This window comes from Chanodichthys erythropterus, chromosome 24, assembly GCF_024489055.1.
Source record: "Chanodichthys erythropterus isolate Z2021 chromosome 24, ASM2448905v1, whole genome shotgun sequence".
Taxonomy (NCBI): Eukaryota; Metazoa; Chordata; class Actinopteri; order Cypriniformes; family Xenocyprididae; genus Chanodichthys; species Chanodichthys erythropterus.
The window spans coordinates 14,522,278-14,533,394 of NC_090244.1; the positions used below are offsets into that span (position 1 = coordinate 14,522,278).

General features: G+C 35.1%; 1 protein-coding gene across 2 annotated transcripts in view; it reads left to right on the plus strand.

Moving 5' to 3' along the window:
* The window catches only part of mfge8b (milk fat globule EGF and factor V/VIII domain containing b), a 32,466-nt gene extending 22,059 nt beyond the window's left edge, over positions 1 to 10,407 (plus strand). Inside the window, exons 4-10 of one of the 2 annotated variants that reach the window (XM_067380012.1) lie at positions 1,317 to 1,430; positions 1,666 to 1,847; positions 1,927 to 2,082; positions 3,290 to 3,434; positions 4,670 to 4,872; positions 6,136 to 6,291; positions 8,757 to 10,407. In XM_067380012.1, coding sequence (XP_067236113.1) covers positions 1,317 to 1,430; positions 1,666 to 1,847; positions 1,927 to 2,082; positions 3,290 to 3,434; positions 4,670 to 4,872; positions 6,136 to 6,291; positions 8,757 to 8,900 — 1,100 coding nt within the window. In that variant the 3' untranslated portion in view covers positions 8,901 to 10,407. The remainder of the gene's footprint in view (positions 1 to 1,316; positions 1,431 to 1,665; positions 1,848 to 1,926; positions 2,083 to 3,289; positions 3,435 to 4,669; positions 4,873 to 6,135; positions 6,292 to 8,756) is intronic. The other variant, XM_067380013.1, reaches the window with a different exon arrangement.
* Positions 10,408 to 11,117: the final 710 nt, after the last annotated feature.

Sequence of the window (11,117 nt, forward strand, 5' to 3'; positions counted from 1 at the left end):
AAGGGAAGTGTCGCTCGCTGACCTCTGGAGGTTTGGAAGTGTTTCAGTATGTCTGAGCACTGCTTTGGCACTGGACTGCTGTGACCGGTCACACCCAGTCACGCTCCATCTGCACACACCAGATAATCCCCTTGATTTCCTTCAGTTTTGCTGGAATGTTCTATTCCAGAGTTTTATTTTTTTCTGATTGGTGCCATTTTACAGCTGAAATCCATGACCATAGAGACCATTATACACCATTGCACTGAGTTATCATGTTGACCTTTTAATTATTCCCAAGCATGTTGCTGATTTGACGTAGCCCTGTCGCCCATAAGTGGATTAGGAACTTCATCAGGTCTGCTGTCAGATGGTATATCCTCTTAAATAACGACTGTAAAGATCCAGTTGTGCTATGATTATGCTGCGTCATATATGTGGGTTTTCTTGATGTGCTCTCAATTCCTGGTCACAGAGCATATTAATTTGAAAACCTTATGACAAGTTTCCTACCCTTGATTTTAAACCTACTCTCTGGACACCTGTACAACATTATTGCTGGTAACTAAAACGGTTCTTGGAACAGCAATTTTTTGAAGACTGTAAACATGAAGGAAAATCCATGATTAGTTCCTCACATAGCTGTCAAAACCAAATAGTCCAGTTGGAATTACAAATGCGATGCACATACATATACAGTAGCTCATACTGAGTATGAGTAATTGGAAAAATGTTTTAAAAACAAATGAATGAAACCATATACATATATATATAGTTTTGCACATTGTTGTATATCATTTAAACAAATGAACAAATGTTTTGTTACATGTTTTTTGCCCTATAAAATCTTTCTTTAAAATAAATGGCACTTGGTTTGATTTTATGTAATTCAGTGATATACACTTTTATGTGTGGCATACATGTCTAGATTATTTTTGGCACCAGTATATTGTCTTTTTCTTCATTTTTATTTTTTCAGTTGATATTTTTTGAGATGTTTTTGTAATTTAATAAAGAAATAGTTTTGCATAAAGAAAACCATTGAGGTCACAAAAATACCTGTTCAATAAATTTTACTAAATGAGGGTGACTGTAATGCATTTTTTTATTATGTTCTCAACTTCATAGGCAGGCATTTTTGCAGAATAAATATGTATATTACATAAAATTATGTTTTGAAACATTGTTTCTTTAGATAAAATATTTTATTTACCTCAGACCATTGTAGAAGTGGCTAGTGAGCGCCACCTAGAGGTCACAAAGCTTTGTTTTTGATAACTTTAGGCTTTTCCAGACCAGTTTAAATGAGCTTTACAGAAACCTTATGATTCCTGCAGATGTGAATGACTGTGCCGGACAGCCCTGTCAGAACGGAGGCATCTGTCGAGATCTTGACGGCGATTTCACCTGTAAATGTCCCTCACCCTATGTGGGAAAGCACTGCCAACTGCGTAAGTAGGACACTGCCAGTACACACATGTACAGCTCCTTTATGCAAACTTTTTTCACTTTTATTTCCTCTACATATTTGGCTTTTCAATTGGTGACTTCATTCAGCACACAATGTCTGTGTCTCTCCCCTGTGAATGCGGTCATCACACTGTTTATCCATCTGTCCGTCGCACCGTAAGCCTGTTTGTCTACTGAGTGCTTGAATGTTTGCTAATATCTGGCTCTGGTTCCCAGGATGCATCTCTCTGCTGGGAATGGAAGGAGGAGGCATCGCTGAGTCTCAGATCTCTGCCTCCTCGGTGTACTATGGCATTCTGGGACTGCAGCGCTGGGGGCCCGAGCTGGCCCGACTGAATAACAAAGGACTTGTTAATGCTTGGACATCTGCAACACATGACAAGAACCCCTGGATAGAGGTAATCTAGTATGTTCAATTTGGAGCCAAATTATTATCTGCAATCGCCCAAAATTGACCCATTTAATCACTTATTTTAGATCAACCTACAGAGGAAGATGCGTTTCACTGGCATTATTACCCAGGGTGCCAGTCGCATGGGCACAGCCGAGTTCATCAAAGCCTTCAAGGTGGCATCCAGTTTGGATGGGCGAACCTATACCATGTACAGACTCGAGGGCCAGAGCAAAGACTTGGTAATAATTCAGTCTTTTATTTTATTTTTAGTGGCGGTTTGGTTTAGGCTTTGGCGTTTAAAGTGTTTATAGGTGTTTATTCAGCTATGGGCACTTTTGGTCAGTTTTAGTTGTTGTAAAATTTACAAAATCATTTTCACTTTTAAATATCCAAAAAGTTTGAGTATTTTACTCATTGTTTAGATCAACTTAATTTTATAGGGGTCCTATTAAGCTTTTTTACACTTTCTTTAGTGTGTAATGTTGCTGTTTGAGCATGAAAAAGGGGGAGACCTGGTTGAGTTGCTTTGGTAGTGTGTTATTTTAAGGGGTGTGACATTCCCAAAACACGCTCGAAGTGGTTGACCGATCACAACAACACACTGATCCAGCTGACCAATCAGAGCACATTGCGCTTTTTGGAAGGAGGGGCTTCATAGAGACCAGAACTAAATAGAGTGTAACTGACTGACTGGGATGAGAGGTGCTGCAACTATGTAAAATATCTGAAAAATTATGTTTTTTGAACATTCAAGCATGAAAACCTATTCTAGTAGACCCCAAAAACAAAAGACTTTTTAAAAGGGCATAATAGGTCCTCTTTTAAAGGGTTAGTTCACTCAAAAATGAAAATTCTGCAATTTATTACTCACCCTCATGTCGTTCCACACCCGTAAGACCTTCATTCATCTTCAGAACACAAATTAAGATATTTTTGATGAAATCTGATGGCTCAGTGAGGCCTCCATTGCCAGCAAGATAATTTAAATTTTCAAATGCCCAGAAAGCTACTAAAGACATATTTAAAACAGTTCATGTGACTACAGTGGTACAACCTTAATGTTATGAAGTGACAAATACATTTTGTGTCCCAAAAAAAAACAAAATAACGACTTTATTCAACAATATCTAGTGATGGGCGATTTCAAAAGCTTTACAATACGTGTATCAAACTGCCAAAGTCACACCCCCCAATGGAGATACAATTGAAATTTCGAAACACATAATGCAGTTTGATTCACGCTCTGAACCACTGATTCAAAACAAAAGATTTGTTGCAGTGTTCAAGCAGTGTTTTGAAATCTTCATATAACAACAAATCTGTTCATAAAATCATATTCCTGGAACATAACTAAATAAATTAGTGTAAATAAAAAAGTGTATCATAACCTGTAATTATATGATAATCTCTGAAAAACTAATAGATGTATACATTTCTGTTCTCCAGATCTTCGTCGGTAATATGGACAATGATGGGACGAAGACCAATTTGTTTGACCCTCCAATCATAGCTCAGTTCATACGAATCATTCCTGTTGTGTGTCGTAAAGCCTGTACTCTGAGAATGGAGCTGGTGGGCTGTGAACTCAACGGTAAAGTCCCAGCAATATTTTTGCATGTTTATACATTCTTATGAATAGATTTATGGAAGCCAAAAGACAAAACAACTCCACTAGAATATGACAATACTGCTGTGGTTTTATGGAAGAAAAATCAGAAAGCAGCATCACAATTTGCACAATTTCCTGCTCGTCTTAATTTGTGGTGAACTCAAGGACCGCAGTCTATTTGGCGAAAGGAACAAAGTCGGATCTCTCCAAACTGGGACTCTAGCCAGTAAACGTTCTGAGCATAAAGCGCTCAGATTTTGACTTATTTAGCACAATGTGACACAATTTTGAGCTGATTATAGTGATAATGAATCGCACTGGTTAATTTGTGTGGTATGTGCTTAGTACATTTCGTTCTTGTTTTCTGCTAGTGTTTAAGAAACATCAAGCCTGTTCATGATGTATTGATTTGGTAACACTTTACCCATTTGTTAACATTAGTTCAAGTATTAACTAACATGAACCACCAATGAGCAATACATTTGTTACAGTATTTATTAATCGGTGTTAATCTTAGTTAATAAAAATCAAGCAGTTTATTGTTAGTTCATGTTAGTTGGCAGTGCATTAACAAATGTCAACAAATTGACTTCCATAATGTTTTAGTAAATGTTGAAATGAATATTAGCGAAGATTAATTAATGCTTTAGAAGTTGTCATGTTAACTAAAGTAGTATCTAATGAAACCTTATTGAAAAGTGTTATCATTAATTCTAACTGATTTATTATATTATATTATATTATGATACAATATGATGATATATACATTCTTAACAATTTTACTTTAATAACATTAAAGTATTATTAGTTATACATTGTAGTATATTATTGGAAACTTTTACAATAATATACTATATTATTTTGTCTAAATGCATGAACAAGCGCATCCCTACACAAAAGTCTAATTTATAATCGTTGAAATGGTGCAAATGTCAGTGTTTTATTCACAGTATTGCCCACTTCACTGTTCCATCTGTGTTTCTCAGGCTGTCCATCACAGCAGCATGCATGCTTCACAAACTGCCGGCTCTCGCCCGCATGTGCTTCGCACACACACACCCCATCGCACACATCTTGCTACTCACCTGCATGAAACTTGCTCTCGATTCACTCTGAGCTGATGTGGTTTGTGCTGCTTGTGCTGACACGCTTCCCATCCATCTCTCTGCCACTTCTTGTCCCCGCCCCCTCCCTCTTTCTGTTGTCTCACTTCACAGTGTATTTGAACACGACAGGTTGCTCCGAGCCGCTAGGTATCAAGTCACGGCTGATCGATGACAGGCAGCTGACGGCTTCCAGCTCTTTCCGCACCTGGGGGATTGAGGCGTTCACCTGGCACCCACATTACGCTCGTCTGGACAAGCAGGGCAAGACCAACGCCTGGACAGCAGCCACCAATGACCGCTCAGAATGGTTGCAGGTGAGACTTGTAAGGCTGTAAAGGGACCGAAAAATGTCAAATATTTACATTAACAGCCATGTGTAATATCCAGTGTTGGGGAAAGTTACTTTTACAAGTAATGCACTTCAATATTGTGCATAAAAAAGTTACTTTTTATGGAAAGTAATGAGTTACGTTACTTTTGCATTACTTTTTCTCATCTGGGCTTGCTTTTGTTTGTTTTTTAATAACAAAAAAGTTATTCTATTTTTTTGCAAATGTAAAGGCCCCTTCACACCATAAGTGAAATCAATATGTTTCAGACTGAAGGAAATGCAAATTCACACCTGTACAGTAGAGGGCGCAGCTCAGACAAGAAAGTTCAGCACTCTTCAAAAACAAAAACAAAACAAGAAACACATGTGATGTTTATCTAAAGTCATTTTTGCTTATTGGTATGGTTGAATTGGATCATCGAAGATCAGCAGCAAAGACATTGGTTAATAAAGTGAGATTAAAAACAAAGTATATTTGTGTTAATTAACATAATTATTACAGGTTTGCTTAATATTCTGAGTTTGCATTTCACTTTTTTTTATTCATTTTGAGGAATACTGAATGTTTTCATGCAAGTGAGATGAGTAAATGTATGTTGTGTTACTAATTTGAAAAAGTAACTCAGATATTTTCCTGTAAATTTAAAAGTAAAGTTACTTGGAAAAAGTAATCTGATTACGTAACTCACATTACTTGTAATGCATTACCCCTAACACTGCAAATATAAATGTCTTTAGCTGAATTAAGTTACATTGTAAAGAATTTTGTAGGTTTAGATTTATTTTATAAAGAGGCGATTCGAAAAAAAAAACTCTTATTGACCCCAAATGGTAGGTTATATATCACTCCAATGTTAAACAAAGTCCGTTTTATTAAGTGGGATTATTACCTGGAAACTGTCTATGTTGAGCTTAAGTGTTTTCCCTTCTGTTCCGTCTGGCACCGTTCAAATGTTTGCATAGGAAATTAATTCATTCTTGATCGTTGCTTTGGGATCTTAACACATTTACACATTGGATAACCTCTCTCAGGCTGAACGCAATGGGATTGCCTCAGTTTTCAATCTGTACGTTGAAAGCACTGTCCTGGGAGGCCATCATTTACACACATCAATCCTCTTACAATTACGCAATTACCAGAAGGCCATTAATGATTAATGATAGCATGGATGATTAAATGCTTAACTAAATGCCAGTTTTTGATGTAAGACCACTTGCTGAGTTGTTTTTATCTGTCTGTTTTAAGGTGGACCTACTCAGACCAAAGCGCATCACAGGAATCATCACGCAAGGGGCCAAAGACTTTGGCAATGTGCAGTTTGTGTCCGCCTATAAAGTAGCTCACAGTGATGACGGCAAGTACTGGACCACACTCAAAGACGACAAGACAAAAACAGATAAGGTTAGTTTCTAAAAATGATTTAATGCGCCATGAAATCATAATTGACCCTTAGTTACATAGTTCCTTTTGGAAAAAGTCCCTTTCCACACATTAAAAGTTCTGTTTCACTCAGACCAAGAGTTATCAAAAGTACTGATTTCGGTACCAAGTCGATACCAGCATTTCCCTAAGCATTTTGAGCAGTGTTGAGCGGATTCTTAAACACCTCTGATTGGCTATTGTGTTCACAAGCTCAACAGATATGTCTGTGATTGTCAACACTTTAAAACATGTTGTAAACAGACATGAATGACGCTTACACAGATACACACCGGAGCGTCTGAAAGCAGGTGTCTATCAGTGGATCCCTAAATATATCCGCTGATAGACTGATCCGCTGAGAGACGCCTGCTTTCAAACCACAAGTGAGCATCGAGGGCACATATCACCCTTCTGAAGAAATGGAATGCTTAAATGGAATGCTTAAGTTCTCATGGACTTAACGGACACGCGCATGCGGCAGCCATTGTAAGTCCACAAGACCGAAAGTGCATAGAAGTGTGGCATTTGGGACAGGGCCATTGATGTCTATTTACATGTTTTTGAAGCTTTGATCATTTTAGCCAATCACAGACATATCTGTTGAGCACATGAACACAATGGCCAATCAGGTGTTTAAAAATCTACTGCACAGTGCTCAAAATGCTAGTATTATCAAATTTTTTAAATTTCGGTACTGACTTTGGTACTTTTGATAACCCTACTCAGAACACAAATGAACTGCAAATGTTGTTTCATGTTGATAAAAAAAAATAAATTAAAAAAATCATGTATTTAGTTTGTGTGATTAGTACGGAAGAGGATTAGGGCCAAGATATAATAAAAAAATAAAACCATCTCGAGATTAAAGTTGTTAAATTACGAGAAAAAACTCGTTAAATTACGAGGAAAAAAAAAGTTAAATTTCGAGAAAAAGTCTATAAAATGTTGAGAATAAACTTGTTAAATTACGAGAAAAAACTTGTTAAATTTCGAGAAAAGTCGAGATAAAATGTTGAGAATAAGGTCATTAAATTACAAGAAAAAAGTTGTTAAATTATGAGAACAAATTCGTTAAATTATGAGAAAAATGTCATTAAATTTCGAGAAAAAAAGTTGAGATAAAATGTTGAGAATGAAGTCATTAAATTATGAGAATAAAGTTGTTAAATTATGAGAACAAATTCGTAATTTAACGAGTTTTTTCTCGTAATTTAATGACTTCTCAACATTTTATCTCAACTTTTTTCTCGTAATTTAACGAGTTTATTCTCAACATTTTATCTCGAATTTTTTTCTCGAAATTTAACGAGTTTTTTCTCGTAATTTAACGAGTTTATTCTTAACATTTTATCTCGACCTTTTTCTCAAAATTTTACGAAATTTTTCTCATAATTTAACGAGTTTATTCTTAACATTTTATCTCGACCTTTTTCTCAATTTTACGAAATTTTTCTCATAATTTAACGAGTTTATTCTTAACATTTTATCTCGACCTTTTTCTCAAAATTTTACGAAATTTTTCTCAAAATTTAACAACTTTAATCTCGAGAAGGTTTTATTTTTTTATTATTGCTTGGCCCTAATCCTCTTCCGTAGATTGGTGTTAACTAAAACTATTTTTTTAATACTTTACTTTTGCTTTTATTAACTTAAACTATTAAAAATTGTTTTTGTTACATGAAACAAAGCTGAAAAAAAATATTAGATGAAAAATTTAGTAAAAAATTAAACAAAAATTTGAAATGTTGGCAACTAACTGAAATAAAAAATAAAGTGCTAAAATTATTCAAAGTAAAACTGAAATGAAATAGAAATGTTTTTTAAACTAATTAAAATGACAAAAGCACATAACAAAATTACTGAACTTAAAATGTAAAATGGAAACTGAAAATATAAAAAGCTAATTCAAAATTTTAATAAATACTTTATAAATAATACTAAAATAACACTGACTGTTATGTTTATGTGTTCAACATTGTTTTAAACTTCACAGATCTTACAAGTAGACCACTTTTATATGCATTTTTATAAAAATCACATTAAAATGGAAAAGAAAAAATCATAAAATATCCTTCCAAACCTATACGACTGACTTTCTTCTATGGAACACAAAACATATTTATTTTTTTCTCCCATAACAATAAACGTTAATGGGGACCAATTTATTGTTTTGAAGCCCAATGACTTTCATAGATGGACTAAAAAAAGTTCATATACAAAATATCAAATTTTGCATTCCACATATGAAAGAAAGTCATATAGGTTTGGAACAACAACATGATGATGATGATAGAATTTTCGTTTAACAGATTCCGAACTTCCCCCACATCTTTTCAACTGACTACAACATTGGTCGCACATCTTGTGTATATTATGCTTTCTTTCCCTATCCGTCAGTCACGTCCTTGTCTCACCCCATATATTTTCTTCTGCTTCACCTGCAGATTTTCCCTGGCAACAGTGACAACAACGTGCACAAAAAGAACGTGTTCGAGCCCCCCTTCTACGCACGATTCGTCCGCATCCTGCCGTGGGCGTGGCATGAACGCATTACCCTGCGAATGGAGCTGCTGGGCTGCGATGAGTAGAACTCCTCCCTCTCCTGCTCTCCTTCTCTCTGATTCTCTCTCTCTCTCCTTCTCCTCTTTTATACTTCCCTCCATTCCTTCTTCCCTCGACCACACCTGCACTGCCTCACTCTTAGCAACAGAGGGCAACATCACCACACGACCCTGCACAGCTGGGGGACTGATGTCAACACAGCCGGCAAAAAACCAAGCTCAAACCCAGAGTGTGAAGCGTTTAGCATTAAATATTTTGTACTGACGCGACTCTGACTGCAGTGGCCCTTGAAGATGAAGTCAATGCTAATGTATATTAATGTTTATTTGCCCTAGATTAGGAAATGGCTTACTTACTGAAGTAAAGAATTACAACCAATTGGAAAGAAGTAATGCTGTACATACCAAAAAAGTCACAATTTATTTATTTTTAGTTTGGTTGTGAATGCAGTCAAGCTGTTTTATATCTTATATTATGAAGTAGTTTGCAAATGATAGTCACAAAATATTATTGTGCTCTATGCTAATTTGTATATTATATAATGATAGTTGCCATTTGATCATTTGTTTCTTCTTTGAAACAATATTTGCTTACATTTTTTTAACTAGACTAATCCATTTTTTTTTTAAACCACACCTAAATATGAAATGTGACAGTCAATCATCTATTATTATTTGATCAGTTTTGGTGTAAATTTGATGCCTTGGCCAGAGCTGCCACGGATCTCAGGTGCAGTTGAATCAATTGCATTGTGCTACTGAATTTTATTTTTTATTTTATTCCAGCATAATTCTGAAATAAAACACATTTTTTGGTACAAAAAAAGTACTCTTAAAAACCAAAGTGGACTTTTTTTTCTAATTATGTGTGTTTTTTATAAGCTTTGACGTACCCCGTCACTAGCTTGGTCACATAATAAGATGCGGGGATGGGTGCAAATCTAATTTAGAATAATTTCTACGGTGGCACTGAATCTCTGATATGACCGTCCAATCTACATAATGTTTTCAAAATGATGCATTGTGACCCCCCCCACCCCAACCCATCCACTCGAATAAATTTACAATTTTGGGCTTGTGCAATATGATATGAGTATTAATATGAATTAATATTAATGGAGCTTTATATATGGGCAGTATTTCTCTGAGAGATTTTCTGAGAAGAATTGAAGTGGTATTCAAGGTAACAAACACTGAAGAATATTCTAATAATCCAGCATGATTTCTGCATTTAGGCTGCATGCGTTTTCTTTTTCTTTCTTTTGGACTCTGTACCGATGTTAGCATTTGATTTTTCTCAGAAAGTTGTTTTCATTGCAGTAAAGACACATTGACTTTGTTATTTCGATTGAGTGTGCTCTTTCAATGATACTTCTTTTGTCATTTTTTTATGCCTCATACTGTAGCACTCTTCTTGTGTTCAGAATGTTTAGACTAAATGCATTTCCTTAGTATATCTTGAAATATTTTTTCATGTTTTCAACTGTAGAAAGAAATAAAGACTCTAAATCGATACTTATGGCCTTTGAAGCATGTTTTGAATTGTTTTGTTTCCCACACTGATTAATTGGAAATCCTCGACATTCTCAAGCCTTCCAATATCCACAAAACAAATTTAATAAATTAATTAATAGTACACTCTAAAAAATGCTGGGTTAAAAACAACCCAAGTTGGGTTGAAAATGGACAAACCCAGCGATTGGGTTGTTTTAACCCAGCAATTAGGTTAAATGTTTGCCCAACCTGCTGGGTAGTTTTACTTAACTCAACTATTGTTTAAAAATTACAGTATTGCTTACTTAAAATGGACCCAAAATATCTTGAAAATTAACATTTATTAATATGTTTAATAAATGAACATTTTAATTTCATTTTAGATTCATTTTAAGTCAGCCATATAGTCATTTTAAACAATAGTTGGGTTAAATAAAACATTTAACCCAACTGCTGGGTTAAAACAACCCAATTGCTGGGTTTGTCCATTTTCAACCCAACTTGGGTAGTTTTTAACCCAGCATTTTTTAGAGTGTAATAATACAATACAATGATATACAGAGAAAATAATAACATAATCTAATAATAAATGTAACTTTTTTTTAATGTTATTTTATCATTTAAGGAAATTATTTGAGGGTTTTATTATATTATTATGCGTTTTGATGATTGACTGGGGACGCATTAATAACCGCTCTATAGAGGCTTAAAGCAGGAAGGATCAAGTGATAGTGTAAAGAATGGCAGGAA